The 16,021-nt window shown below is 51.3% G+C and overlaps 1 protein-coding gene across 8 annotated transcripts in view; it reads right to left on the reverse strand.

The window, feature by feature from the left end:
* The window catches only part of dlgap2a (discs, large (Drosophila) homolog-associated protein 2a), a 405,726-nt gene that overhangs the window by 22,229 nt on the left and 367,476 nt on the right, over positions 1-16,021 (reverse strand). For all 8 annotated transcript variants that reach the window (XM_078399927.1, XM_078399923.1, XM_078399924.1 and 5 more), the window contains 2 exons: positions 14,098-14,450; positions 1,824-1,918 (listed from right to left, as the gene is read on the reverse strand). In XM_078399927.1, the coding sequence (XP_078256053.1) occupies positions 1,824-1,918; positions 14,098-14,450 (448 nt within the window). The remainder of the gene's footprint in view (positions 1-1,823; positions 1,919-14,097; positions 14,451-16,021) is intronic.

Raw genomic sequence — 16,021 nt, forward strand, 5'->3', positions numbered from 1 at the left:
CTACATCAATGGGGTCTGTGTGGAAAGGGTACCCGCTTTCAGGTTCCTGGGTACGCACATCGCAGAGGATCTTACCTGGTCTACCAACACCATCACCACAGTGAAGAAGGCACAGCAGAGACTCCACTTCCTGAGGATCCTCAGGAAAACCAACCTGCAGGAGAAGCTCATGTTGTCCTTCTATCGCTGCTCCATCGAGAGTGTGCTGGCATACTGTATAACCACATGGTATGCCAGCTGCTCAGAAAAGGACAGGAAGGCCCTTCAGAGGGTCATCACGACGGCCCAGAAGATCATCGGCTGCTCACTGCCCTCCCTGGAGCACCTGTTCAGACTACGCTGCCTCAGTAGAGCAGGCAAAATAATAAAAGATCCATCCCACCCCGGCCACCGTCTGTTTGTTCATCTGCCCTCTGGTCGACGTTTCAGGTCGATCAAATCCCGAACAAACAGACTTAAGAACAGTTTTTACCCCAGGGCCATACGAGAACTGAACACTACCTTCTGCACTAGGCAACACTGTTAAAACTTTTGTACTTAATATAATTGTATTTATTTGTTTTTGCATTTATTGCATATATGTTTTTACGCACCATCAGGATTGGCTATTTTTAAATTTCGTTGTACTCGTTGCAATGACAATAAATGAATATTATTATTATTATTGAAAGCGCGCACCACCAGACTCAGCAACAGCTTCTTCCCCTCTGTTATCAGGCTTCTGAACGGCCCTTCCATAAGCTAGGGCACTGTACGATTCACCTCTACCCCATTGCGGACATTGGACTTTGTCTGTGGAACTGATGCGCTACAATGCTGAGAACTATATTCTGCTCTCTGTATCTTCCCCTCTGCTCTACCTGTTGTATTGGAGTCTGACTGGATTGTATTTATATACAGTATTGTCTGATCTGTTTGGATAGCATGCAAAACAAAGCTTTTCCCTGTACCTCGGTACACGTGACAATAATAAACCTCAACGTAAAGGGTCATCTGAATCAGATGACAAAAAAAAGAAATATCAGATACCAGAGGCTTTAAGGTGAGAGGGGCAAAGTTTAAAGGAGATGTGAGGGGCAAGTGTTTTACACAGAGGGTGGTGGGGGCCTGGAACGTGCTGCCAGGGGTGATGGTGGAGGCAGATACCATAGTGGTGTTTAAGATGCTTTTGGACAGGCACATGGATATGCAGGGAATGGAGGGGTATGGGTCACGTGGAGGTGGGTAAGAGTGGGTCTTGACATCATGTTCGGCACAGACATTATGGGCCGAAGGGCCTGTTACTGTGCTGCACTGTTCTATGTTCTGCGTTCTATGTTCTATGTATTATGTTCATGTCTCATGTTCTATGTTCTGCGTTCTATGTTCTATGTTCAATGTTCATGTCTCATGCTCTATGTTCTGCATTCTATGTTCTATGTTCAATGTTCATGTCTCATGTTCCATGTTCTGTGTTCCATGTTTAATGTTCTCATGTCCCGTGTCCTGTGTTCCATGTTTACTGTTCTCATGTCCTGTGTTCTGTGTTCCATGTTTACTGTTCTCATGTCCTGTGTTCTGTGTAGTGTGGGTGGGAATGACCGTGTACAATCCACGTTGGCGTGCTAACCCCTGAAGCTGCGTTCTGCTGCAGGATGCCCCAGTGTGGGAGGTTTAGCGAGGAGCCATGTGCGAGTTTACTCCGTGTGTGTGTGTGTGTGTGTGTGTGTGTGTGTGTGTGTGTGTGTGTGTGTGTGTGTGTGGGTGCGCGCGTGTGTGCGCGCGTGTGTGGGTGCGCGCGTGTGTGTGCGCGCGTGTGTGTGTGTGGGTCGGCGTGCATTTACCGTTTCTCATCCTCCACCTGGACTCCCACCGAGTGATACTCCCGTAGCCCCCGGCTGTCCGTGTCCGAGTCCGTCGCCGGCTCCACCGCGTCAACCTGTGCACCAAACACAGCAACATCAGCCCAGCACAAGGCCATTCAGCCCATCACCCTCCCTCTGCCTCACCAACCCAAGCTACTCATTCCCATCTCACCGACCAACATGCCCCATCTACACTAGTCCCACCTGCCCACACCGACCAACATGCCCCATCTACACTAGTCCCACCTGCCCACACCGACCAACATGCCCCATCTACACTAGTCCCACCTTGATCCATATCCCCCCAAACCTGTCCTATCCATGTACCTGTCTAACTGTGTCTTAAACGATGGGATAGTCCCAGCCTCAAATACCTCCTCTGGCAGCTCGTTCCATACACCCACCACCCTCTATGTGAAAAAGTTACCCCTCTTAAAAAAGAAATTATGAGAGCAAAAAGGGGCCATGAGATAGCACTAGCGGGCAAAATAAAAGAAAATCCCAAAGTGTTCTATAAGTATATCAAGGGTAAGAGGATAACGAGGGAAAGAGTGGGGCCCATCAGGGACCATAGTGGAAAGCTGTGTGTGGAGCCAGAGGATGTAGGAGATGTTTTAAATGAATTTTTTGCATCTGTTTTTACGAGGGAGGAGGGCGATGCGGACTTAGAAATGGAGCAGGAGGGTTGTGATGTTCTTGAGCATATTGCTATTGACAGGGAGGTGGTGCTGGAGGCTCTGGCAGGCTTAAAAGTGGATAAGTCTCCGGGCCCTGACGAGATCTATCCCAGGATGCTGAGAGAGGCAAGGGAGGAGATTGCGGGGGCTCTGGCACAAATTTTCAGAGCCTCTCTTCCAACAGGGGATGTACCGGAGGACTGGAGGATAGCTAATAACATATAACATATATAACATATAACATATAACAACTACAGCATGGAAACAGGCCTGTCCGGCCCTACCAGTCCACGCCGACCATTCTCCCTGACCTAGTCTCATCTACCTGCACTCAGACCATAACCCTCCAATCCCCTCCTATCCATATACCTATCCAATTTACTCTTAAATAATAAAATCGAGCCTGCCTCCACCACTTCCACCGGAAGCCCATTCCATACAGCCACAACCCTCTGAGTAAAGAAGTTCCCCCTCATGTTACCCCTAAACCTTTGTCCCTCAATTCTGAAGCTATGTCCCCTTGTTGGAATCTTCCCCACTCTCAAAGGGAAAAGCCTACCCACGTCAACTCTGTCCGTCCCTCTCAAAATTTTAAAAACCTCTATCAAGTCCCCCCTCAACCTTCTACGCTCCAAAGAATAAAGACCCAACCTATTCAACCTCTCTCTGTAGCCTAAGTGCTGAAACCCAGGCAACATTCTAGTAAATCTCCTCTGTACCCTCTCCATTTTGTCGACATCCTTCCTATAATTTGGCGACCAGAACTGCACACCATACTCCAGATTCGGCCTCACCAATGCCCTGTACAATTTCAACATTACATCCCAACTTCTATACTCGATGCTCTGATTTATAAAGGCAAGCATACCAAACGCCTTCTTCACCACCCTATCCACATGAGATTCCACCTTCAGGGAACAATGCACAGTTATTCCCAGATCCCTCTGTTCCACTGCATTCCTCAATTCCCTACCATTTACCCTGTACGTCCTATTTTGATTTGTCCTACCAAAATGCAGCACCTCACACTTATCAGCATTAAACTCCATCTGCCATCTTTCAGCCCACCCTTCCAAAAGGCCCAAGTCTCTCTGTAGACTTTGAAAATCTACCTCACTATCAACTACTCCACCTATCTTAGTATCATCTGCATATTTACTAATCCAATTTGCCACACCATCATCCAGATCATTAATGTAAATGACAAACAACAGTGGACCCAACACAGATCCTTGGGGCACTCCACTAGACACTGGCCTCCAACCTGACATACAATTGTCAACCATTACCCTCTGGTATCTCCCATTCAGCCATTGTTGAATCCATCTTGCAACCTCACTATTAATACCCAACGATTTAACCTTCTTAATCAACCTTCCATGTGGAACCTTGTCAAATGCCTTACTGAAGTCCATATAGACAACATCCACAGCCTTGCCCTTATCAATTTCCCTGGTAACCTCTTCAAAAAATTCAAGAAGATTAGTCAAACATGACCTTCCAGGCACAAATCCATGTTGACTGTTTCTAATCAGGCCTTGATTATCCAAATAATTATATATATTGTCCCTAAGTATCTTTTCCATTAATTTTCCCACCACAGACGTCAAACTAATAGGTCTATAATTGCTAGGTTTACTTTTAGAACCTTTTTTAAACAAAGGCACAACATGCGCAATGCGCCAATCTTCCGGCACCATCCCCGTTTCTAATGACGTTTGAAATATTTCCGTCATAGCCCCTGCTATTTCTGCACTAACTTCCCTCAATGTCCTAGGGAATATCCTATCAGGACCTGGAGACTTATCCACTTTTATATTCTTCAAAAGTGTCCGTACATCCTCTTCTTTAATCCTCCTAATTTCCATCACTACTCTACTTGTTTCGCTTACCTCACATAATTCAATATCCTTCTCCTCGGTAAATACCGAAGAAAAGAAATTGTTTAATATCTCCCCCATTTCTTCCGGCTCAGCACATAGCTGTCCACTCTGACTCTCTAATGGACCAATTTTATCCCTCACTATCCTTTTGCTATTGACATATCTGTAGAACAAAATTTCACCTTTAAATATCCTCCATTTCTCTATTATATCCTTTTCATAAAACAACAATTTCCATTTCACTCCTTTTAAATCCTTTCTCATCTCCTCAAAATTAGCCTTTCTCCAATCCAAAATCTCAACCCTTGGTCCAGATTTGACCTTCTCCATAATGATATTGAAACTAATGGCATTATGATTACTAGACCCAAAGTGCTCCTCAACACATACCTCCGTCACCTGACCCATCTCATTTCCTAACAGGGGTCCAACACTGCCCCTTCTCTGGTAGCCATTATTTAAAAGGGCAGTAGGGATAAACCTGGGAACTACAGGCCGGTGAGTCTGACATCGGTGGTGGGGAAGCTGCTAGAAAAGATTCTGAGGGACAGAATCAGTCTTCACTTGGAGGATCGAGGGTTAATTAAGGATAGTCAACATGGCTTTGTTAATGGAAGGTCGTGTCTGACTAACTTGATTGAATTTTTTGAAGGGGTGACCGAGGAGGTAGATGGGGGTAGTGCAGTGGATGTGGTATACATGGATTTCAGTAAGGCTTTTGACAAGGTCCCACACAGGAGATTAGTCAAGAAGGTAAGAGCCCATGGGATCCAGGGCACCTTGGCAAAATGGATAAAAAACTGGCTTAGTGACAGAAGGCAGAGGGTGATGGTAGAAGGTTGCTTCTGTGACTGGAGGCCGGTGTCCAGTGGGATGCCGCAGGGATCGGTGTTGGGTCCCTTACTGTTTGTAATCTACATTAATGATCTGGATGTCAACGTACAGGGCATGATCAGCAAGTTTGCAGATGACACAAAGGTAGGGGGGGTGGTGAATAGCGAGGAAGGGATCTGCAAGCTGCAGGAAGATATAGATGAGATTGTAGCGACCATAGAGAATGGTCCAGGTCGTCGAACCCTCGGATTGGCCAGCGAGGTCACGTGGGAACGCGACCATAGGGATTGGTCCAGAGAGCGACATCGCTGATTGGCCAGCGATGTCATGTGCGCGTTTGGCGCCTGATTGAGTCAGTTCGGCGAAGTCTTCAAGGAAGACAGTAATTTTTTATTGGTTGTCCTTTACCTTGTTGTTTAACTCTGTATCCGAATATTGCGGCTGCAATAAACTCCTCTTACAACCAACAAGTTTCGGACTCGCCATATTGGTGACCCCGACGTGATCTGGACGATCACCGACTGAGCAGGAACCCGACGCCTCGTTGACGATGACCGAGCAGGGCACACCGGAGTCAAGCGCGGCAGGCGTTCATCTACCGTTGTTTTGGACGCACGCACCGCAAGCTTGGTTTATCCACGCCGAGGCTCAATTTCATATAAAGAAGGTGTCGGACGAATCCACGAAGTACTTCTACCTCGTCAGCGCTCTATCGCCGGACACAACCAAGCGCGTGATGCGGTTCATCGTGAATCCACCTGCGGAAAACAAGTACGAGGCCATGAAGAAAGTATTACTGCGAACCTTCGGGTTTAATAAGCATGGTGGTGCGGCAAAACTTCTGCACCTACCGGATCTTGGAGACCAACTGCCTTCCGTCCTCATGGCCGAAATGATGATGCTAGCCGGTGAGCATACGGATTGCCCTATGTTCGAACAGGCATTCCGCGAGAAACTTCCCGAGGATGTCCGACTGCTGCTCACGGATTGTTCTTTTAAGGACCCCGAAGCATATGCAGCGAAAGCGGACGCGCTCATAGCGGCAAAAAACAAGGCGAGTGGTTCGATCAACAAAGTCTCGACATTAGTGACCACGCCACAGCGACGGCAAGATGGCGCCATGTCTCCCGCCAATTCTCAGAAAGCCCGCCAAAAAGATCCGCACAAGCGCGGCTGGTGCTATTATCACCTACGATGGGGTAACGAATCCCGCAACTGCCGTTTGCCTTGTACCTTCGCGGGAAATGCCTCGGCCGATCGTACATAGGGGCAGTTACGATTGGCCAGAACCGGCGCCTCTATGTCCATGGTCGATTCACGGACACAGAATTTTTGGTAGACACGGGAGCCATCGTCAGTATAGTGCCGCCGACCGACCTCGAAACCAGATCGGGTAAGACAGGTCCCACCCTCATCGCGGTTAATGGCAGCCCAATTCGCACTTTCGGCACACGGAAGATGTCCCTTGTGTTAGGCCTCCGCACGTACGAATGGCCATTCATCATAGCCGACGTCAAACAAGCGATCCTGGGCGCAGATTTTCTCTGGGCTTTTTCACTGGTTCCTGATGTCCGCGGTAACGACCTCCGACCCTCCGCCGAAGATGAGCACGTCGCTCCGACAATCGCCTCCTCGCCCAGCCCTACTGTCCAGGCCGTCGTCGCGGCCCCCGACTCGTATGCTGCGATTCTGGCAGAGTTTCCGGAGCTGCTCGTCCAACGTTTTGACACGCCTTCGGCTAAGCACGGTGTGGTCCATCACATCCGCACCGAAGGCCCTCCCGTTTTCGCTCGGGCCAGGAGACTACCGCCAGACAAACTGGTGGTGGCAAGGGCGGAGTTCAGGAAAATGGAGGAAATGGGAATTGTCCGTCAGTCTGACAGCCCGTGGGCCTCGCCGTTACACATGGTCTCCAAAGCATCTGGGGGGTGGAGACCATGTGGCGATTATCGGCGTCTCAATACTGTCACCACGGCTGATCGCTACCCCATACCGCACCTACAGGATTTTTCATCTGGGCTGGAAGGAGCGGTGGTGTTTTCCAAAATCGATTTGGTGCGAGGATACCACCAGATCCCGGTGCGACCGGAGGACATACAGAAAACTGCAACAATTACTCCGTTCGGGTTGTTTGAATGGTTGCGTATGCCTTTCGGTTTAAAGAACGCGGCACAGGCTTTCCAGCGACTGATGGACCACGTGGGCCGGGGTTTACCCTTTTTGTTTATTTATTTAGACGACATCCTGGTCGCCAGCCCCTCCGTGCAGGAACACCAGGCCCATTTGCGGACCGTGTTCCAGCGGCTCCAAGACCACGGGCTCATAATCCAACCCTCCAAATGTCAATTCGGCCTTCCTGCTCTTGATTTTCTAGGGCACAGAATTACCTCGGCCGGCGCCTCCCCTTTGCCCGAGAAGGTGGAGGCTATCCGGGCATTTCCTAGGCCCACCACAGTAAAAGGGCTGCAGGAGTTCGTCGGTATGGTTAATTTCTACCATAGGTTCGTTCCGGCAGCGGCGCGAGTCCTGCGCCCGCTTTTCCAATGCCTTGCAGGGAATCCGGTAGAGTTGATATGGTCCCCGACCGCAGAGTCGGCTTTTACAGCAGCTAAGGCAGCTTTGGCAGACGCCACCATGTTGGTCCATCCGAGCCCCTCCGCCCCCACGGCCCTGACGGTTGACGCCTCTGACGTGGCGGTGGGTGGAGTTCTGGAGCAGCAGGTTGGTGGCCGTTGGCAGCCTTTAGCGTTTTTCAGCCGGCAACTAAATTCGGCCGAGCTGAAGTATAGCGCATTTGACCGAGAGCTTCTGGCTCTCTATTTAGCTGTCCGTCATTTTAGGTATTTCCTCGAGGGCCGCCCATTTGTGGCATTTACGGACCACAAGCCATTAACATTTGCTTTTTTGAAATTGTCTGACCCATGGTCGGCCCGCCAGCAGCGGCACCTGACCGCTATCTCCGAATTTACCACAGATGTCCGTCATGTCGCGGGTAAGCTTAATGCCGTTGCTGACGCCCTGTCTAGACCTGCTTTTCCCCCTATTTCGGCGGTGGACTGCGAAGTGGATCCCCAGGAGCTTGCGGAGGCACAGCTCCTGGCGGATACCGTTTCGGCTTACCGGTCCACCACTTCGGGATTGAAGTTGGCCCAGGTAGCTTGTGGGTCGGAGGGCACGAAAGTCTGGTGCGATGTTTCTCTTCCCCGTCCCAGGCCGGTAGTACCGCCCTCCCTTCAGCGCCGGGTTTTCGATGCCATTCATGGGCTGGCACACCCGTCCATCCGCTCCACCTCTGCCTTGGTAGCAGCGAGGTTTGTCTGGCATGGCCTGCGGAAACAGGTAGCGGGGTGGGCACGTTCCTGCGTGCCCTGTCAGACCGCTAAAGTCCAGCGCCACGTCCAGCCCCCCGTACAGGATTTCGAGGTCCCGGCTGTTCGTTTTTTCCACATCCACGTGGATTTGGTCGGGCCTTTGCCTTCCTCCCGGGGCTACACCCACCTCCTCACGGTGGTGGATCGGTTCACCCGGTGGCCAGAGGCTTTCCCATTGTTTGATATTTCGTCAGCGTCTTGTGCTAGGACTTTGGCCCTTCATTGGGTAGCTCGTTTCGGGGTCCCAGCAGTTATTACCACTGACAGAGGGCCACAGTTCACTTCGTCCCTCTGGGCCGCGCTGGCAGAACTGTACGGGTCCAAGTTACAACCCACAACTGCATATCACCCCCAGGCAAATGGACTCGTAGAAAGGTTCCACCGCCAACTTAAGGCGTCCCTCTGTGCAAGGCTTGAAGGCCCGGACTGGGTAGACCAACTCCCTTGGGTTCTTTTGGGCATCCGGACTGCTCCTAAGCCAGATCTCGGTGCGTCGTCCGCAGAGCTAGTATATGGCTCGACACTTCGAGTACCCGGAGATCTGTTTCCGGACCCTTCAGACCAGCTGCCTACAGTCCCATCAGTGTTAGCATCTCTCCGGGAACGGGTGGGCTCCCTGGCTCCAGTTCCGACTTCACGTCATGGGTGTCCCATGGTACATGAACCGTCTTCCCTGAAGGACTGTGAGTTTGTTTTTCTGCGTAAAGATGCCCATCGCGCCCCGTTGCAGAGGGTCTATCAAGGGCCGTTCCGGGTTTTACGTACGGGAACGGCTACCTTCACCTTAGACATGTGCGGCAAGAGTGAGCTCGTCTCGGTGTCCCGGCTCAAACCTGCCCATTTGGACCCGGATCAACCAGTCCTGGTCGGTCAAACCCCTAGGAGAGGCCAACCTCCGTTAGTTCCGCTCAGTACGGGACCCCCCGTTCCGACAGTTCCTCCAGGACCCCCCGTTCCGGCAGTCCCTCCAGGACCCCCCGTTCCGGTAGTTCCTCCAGAACCTCTCGTTCCAGCTGTTCCGCCAAGTCCGGAACCCCCGGCTCCTGTGGTTCAGGCTGTCCCTCTCCGTACTCGTTATGGTCGCGAAATCCGGCTCCCTGCTAGGTTCCGCACCTCGGGTTCTGGGGGGGGTCATGTAGCGACCATAGAGAATGGTCCAGGTCGTCGAACCCTCGGATTGGCCAGTGAGGTCACGTGGGAACGCGACCATAGGGATTGGTCCAGAGAGCGACATCGCTGATTGGCCAGCGATGTCATGTGCGCGTTTGGCGCCCGATTGAGTCAGTTCGGCGAAGTCTTCAAGGAAGACAGTAAGTTTGTATTGGTTGTCCTTTACCTTGTTGTTTAACTCTGTATCCGAATATTGCGGCTGCAATAAACTCCTCTTACAACCAACAAGTTTCGGACTCGCCATAAGATGGTCAGATGGGCGGAGCAGTGGCAGATGGAATTTAATCCTGAAAAGTGCGAGGTGATGCACTTTGGCAGAAATAACTTGGGAGAGGGAGTACACCATGAATGGAAGGACCCTAGGGAAGACAGGGGTACAGAGGGACCTTGGAGTACAGGTACACAAGTCCTTGAAGGCAGCAGGACAGGTGGACAGGGTGGTCAAAAAGGCATATGGGTTACTGGCCTTCATTAGCCGGGGCATCGAATATAAAAGTAGGGGGGTAATGATGGAATTGTACAGAACACTGGTGAGGCCACAGCTGGAGTATTGTGTACAGTTCTGGTCACCACATTATAGAAAGGATGTGATAGCTTTGGAGAGGGTGCAGAGGAGATTCACCAGGATGCTGCCAGGGATGAAGGGCCTCGGCTATGAGGAGAGACTGGGCAGACTGGGGTTGTTTTCCCTGGAGCAGAGAAGGCTGACAGGGGACATGATCGAGGTGTACAAGATCATGAGGGGCATAGATAAGGTAGATGGAGGGGAACTTCTTCCACTGGTGGAAGGTTCAACAACGAGGGGACATAGATACAGGGTAAGGGGAGGGAGGTTTCGGGGGGATGTGAGAAATAACTTTTTCACCCAGAGGGTGGTTGGAGTCTGGAACTCACTGCCTGGGGTAGTGGTGGAGGCGGGAACACTCACAACGTTTAAGAGGCATTTGGATGGGCACTTGAAATGCTACAACATTCAGGGCTATGGTCCAAATGCGGGAAAATGGGATTAAAATTAGACTGTGTTGGGTAACGGGCGGCGCGGACGCGATGGGCCGAAGGGCCTCTTTCTGTGCTGTAGGACTCTATGACTCTATGACTCGGGTTCAAATCTTTCCCCCTTCACCTTGAACCTATGTCCTCTGGTCCTCGATTCCCCTATTCTGGGCAAGAGACACTGTGTATTTACCCGATCTATTCCTCTCATGATTTTGTACACCTCTATAAGATCACCCCTCATCCTCCTGCGCTCCATGGAATAGAGATCCAGCCTACTCAACCTCTCCCTGTAGCTCACACCCTCTAGTCCTGGCAACATCCTCGTACATCTTTTCTGCACTCTTTCCAGCTTGACAACATCTTTCCTACAACATGGTGCCCAAAATTACACACAATAGTCTAAATGCGGTCTCACCCACCTCTGAAACAACTGCAACATGACCTCCCAACTTCTATACTCAATACTCTGACTGATGAAGGCCAATGTGAGAAAAGCCTTTTTAACCACCCCATCTACCCGTGACGAACTATGTACCTGTACTCCTAGATCCCCCAGCTCTACAACACTCCCTGTTCACCTGTGATGCCACTTTCAATGAACTATGCACCTGCGCTCCTAGATCCCTCTGCTCTACAACACTCCCCAGAGCCCAACCATTCACTGTGTAGGTCCTGCCCATATTAGACTTCCCAAAATGTATCCCCTCACATTTCTCTGTATTAAATTCCATCAACCATTCCTCCGCCCACCTGGCCAATCGATCCAGATCCTGCTGCAATGTACTTCTGTTGTACTTGAGCTTGCACTGATTGTATTTATATGTGGTATATTAGTTTGGATCGCATGTAAAACAATGCTTTTTACTGTACCTCGGTACATGTGACCTAAACCTACACACATGCATTAGTTAGGATGGCATCGTGGTCGGCACAGACATTGTGGGCTGCAGGGCCTGTCGAGTTTAGATTAGTTAAGATACAGTGCGGAAACAGGCCCTTTGGCCCACCGAGTCGGCACTGACCAGCGATGCCTTACTCTAACGCTATCCTACACTCACTAAGGACAATCTACATTTATACATTTATACCAGGCCAATTAACAACAAACCTGTACGTCTTGGAAGTGTGGGAGGAAACCAAAGATCTCGGAGAAAACCCATGCAGGTCATGGGGGGAGCGTGCAAACTCCGTACAGACAGCATTGTAGTCAGGATGGAACCCGGGCCACTGAGGCAGCAGTTGTGGTGCTGCACTGGTTAGTTTGGTGGTCCATGATGACCAATGATCACCCAGTACACTAGTTGGGTACACTAGTTGGGTACACTAGTTGGGTACACTAGTTGGGTACACTAGTTGGGTACACTAGTTGTACACACCAGGGACAAATTTACAGCAGCCAATTAACCTACAAACCATCACGTCTCTGGAGTGTGGGAGGAAACCAGAGCACCTGGAGAAAACCCACGCGGTCACGGGGAGAAGGTACAAACTCCGTACAGACAGCACCCGTAGTGGGGATGGAACCCGGGTCTCTGGCGCTGTGAGGCAGCAGCTCACCCTTTGTTCTACGTTCTATTTTTGATCATTCTGTGATACAGACTCCACAGGTTTGTCTGTGAACTGGTAAGATAGATGGTCTGTAATTTTCCAGTTTACTGCACTCATTTTTAATTCTATGTTGAGTAATATCACTGTCATCCAATCCTGTGGTTTTATTCATATATCACAAAATTATTGGGAACCAAAATTAATGCTTGGGTTGTATTCCTCTGGAACTATTCTGAGATTCATGCTGATGCGAGTCAGTGACTTAAAACCCTAGAATCACAGGGTACAGAAATTACTTGTTGTCTACTTTACACAAATCTGATTCTTCGTTGCAGAGTAGAATGTGATTGCAGTCAATTCTGGTCATAGAGTCATCATTCATAGTCACACATTGCAGAAACAGGCCCTTTGGCCCATCTTACCCTTGCCGACCAACATGGCCCATCTACACTATGCCTGCGTTTGGTCCATATCCCTCCAAACCTGTCCTGTCCATGTACCTGTCTAACTGATTCGTAAATGTTGGGATTGTCCCAGCCTCAACGACCTCCTCTGGCAGCTTGTTCCATACACTCACCACCCTCTGTGTGAGAATGTTGCCCTTCAGGTTCTTATTAAATGTCGCCCCTCACCTTAAGCGTACGTCCTCTGGTCCTCGGTTCCCCCACTCTGGGCAAGAGAGTCTGTGAATCTCCCCATCTATTCCCCTGATGGCCAAATCACATTCCTCCATCAATGGGACTGGGTCAGAAGTGTGTAGGAAGGGATTTTTGGTTTACACCGAAAATAGGCGCAACATGCTGGAGTAGCTGACCGGGACAGGCAGCTGCCCCCCTGTGTGTGGAGACTGACGGAGGGGGGGCCATTGTTGAGCCTTGGCCACGTCCAGCGTGATGATGGCCTTGTAGTGGATCAGCATCACACGTGTCCATTCCCCCACTGCCCCTGTGCTGTCCGTGACCATTCCCCCATCGCCCCTGTGCTGTCCGTGACCATTCCCCCATCGCCCCTGTGCTGTCCGTGTCCATTCCCCCACTACCCCGTGCTGTCTGTGACCATTCCCCCACTACCCCGTGCTGTCCGTGTCCATTCCCCCACTACCCCGTGCTGTCCGTGACCATTCCCCCATCGCCCCTGTGCTGTCCGTGTCCATTCCCCCATCGCCCCTGTGCTGTCCGTGACCATTCCCCCATTGCCCCTGTGCTGTCCGTGACCATTCCCCGATCGTCCCGTGCTGTCCGTGACCATTCCCCCACTACCCCGTGCTGTCCGTGTCCATTCCCCCATCGCTCCATGCTCTGTGACCATTCCCCCACTACCCCGTGCTGTCCGTGACCATTCCCCCATCACCCAGTGCTGTCCGTGACCATTCCCCCATCGCCCCTGTGCTGTCCGTGACTACTCCCCCACTACCCCGTGCTGTTTGTGACCATTCCCCCACTACCCCATGCTGTCTGTGACCATTCCCCCACTACCCCGTGCTGTCTGTGACCATTCCTCCATCACCCTGTGCTGTCCGTGACCATTCCCCCATCGCCCCTGTGCTGTCCGTGACCATTCCCCCATCGCCCCTGTGCTGTCCGTGACCATTCCCCCACTACCCCGTGCTGTCCATGACCATTCCCCCACTACCCCGTGCTGTCTGTGACCATTCCTCCATCACCCTGTGCTGTCCGTGTCCATTCCCCCATCACCCTGTGCTGTCCGTGACCACTCCCCCACTACCCCGTGCTGTCCGTGACCATTCCCCCATCGCCCCGTGCTGCCCGCCCACCTGAATGCCGATGGAGGAGCGGCGGTTGTCGAGGAGCTGTTGGGCCTTGGCCACATCCAGGGTGAGGATTGCTTTCTCACGGGTCAGCAGCACGGCCCCCCGGCAGGTGTTGATGGTGTGGTGCTGGGCGGCTGCCTCCAGGGCCATGTTGACTGCCTTGCCACTGTCCAGGCTGTCAGTGGAGTTGTACAGCACCTTGCTGTCCTGGCCCCATTGGCTGTGCTGGCAACGGTTGTCCTGGTAGGCGTCCTGTGTCGATTCAGTGCTGCTCTGTGCCGTCACGGAGATGACGGGCTTGGACGTGGTGCGCGGTGGCACCGGCGGTGGGGTCTTCTTGTAGTTAGTGCAAGTTACTGGTGAGGAGGAGAGGCAGGTTAGCACTGAGCATGCCAACACACCATGATACAACACACCATGAACAACACACCGAACAATAGGCATGTGTGTACACACACAGATACACATACACGCACGCACCTACACACACGTGCGCACATACACGCACACACGTGCATGCACATACACGTGCGTACACACACACATGCACACACATACATACACACACGCACACACGCATGCACACACATACACACACACATGCACACACACGCACGCACACACATACACACACACATGCACACACACGCACGCACGCACACACAGGTCTAACAAAAAGGCAACGGATTCGTAAGTTGTAAGAGCAGAATGACACCATTCGGCCCATCAAGTCTACTCGGCCGTTCAATCAAGTCTGTTCTATCTTTCCCTCTCAGCCCCATTCTCTTGCCCTCTCCCTACAACCCCAGACACCCGTACTAATCAAGAATCTATATCGCTGCAAGGCACACCATTAACGTTCATGTTTAGACACAGAATGCTGGAGTAACTCAGCGGGTCAGGCAGCATCTCTGGTGAACATAGATAGGTGACGTTTCACAGAGTGCTGGAGTAACTCAGCGGGTCAGGCAGCATCTGTGGAGAACATGGATAGGTGACGTTTTGGGTCGGGCCCATTCTTCAGATTCCAGCACTTTGTGCCTGTCTTTGGTATAAACCAGCATCTGCAGTTCTTTGTTCCTGCACCATTCACGCTGCTCCCACACTGCTCCATGGACCCCAGGTGCCAGGTGCTGCTGCTGCCTGCGTGGAACCATGTGAGCCATTACCTACGCCTCTACTTCCTGAGAAGGTTTAAGAAGTTTGGCATGTCCCCTACAACTCTCACCAACTTCTACAGATGCACCATAGAAAGCATTTTATCAGGATGCATCACAGCTTGGTTTGGGAACAGCTCCATCCAAGACCACAAGAAATTGCAGAGAATTGTGGACGCAGCCCAGACCATCACACAAACCAACCTCCCTTCCACTGACTCCATCTACACCTCACGCTGCCTCGGCAAGGCCAGCAGCATAATCAAGGACCAGTCTCACCCCGGTCACTCCCTCTTCTCCCCTCTCCCATCAGGCAAGAGGTACAGAAGTGTGAAAACGCCCACCTCCAGATTCAGGGACAGTTTCTTCCCAGCTGTTATCAGGCAACTGAACCATCCTACCACAACCAGAGAGCAGTGCTGAACTACTATCTACCTCATTGGTGACCCTCGGACTATCCTTGATCAGACTTTGCTGGCTTTACCTTGCACTAAACGTTATTCCCTGATCATGTATATGTACACTGTGGACGGCTCGATTGTAATCATGTGTTGTGTTTCCGCTGACTGGTTAGCGCGCAACAAAAGCTTTTCACTGTACCTCGGTACACGTGACAATGAACAAGGCTGAGCTGAATGTCAGGAGGTGCTGGGAGAGATGATTACAAGTGAACAATGGTGAGATGGGGCGGGGGGTGAGTGGGATAGGGAAGGGGAGCAATGGGCCGAATGGACCACTGCCTTGGCTTCACACTCTGTAGACGCTCTGTG

Source organism: Rhinoraja longicauda, chromosome 5 (genome assembly GCF_053455715.1).
Source record: "Rhinoraja longicauda isolate Sanriku21f chromosome 5, sRhiLon1.1, whole genome shotgun sequence".
In the NCBI taxonomy this organism is placed as follows: Eukaryota; Metazoa; Chordata; class Chondrichthyes; order Rajiformes; family Arhynchobatidae; genus Rhinoraja; species Rhinoraja longicauda.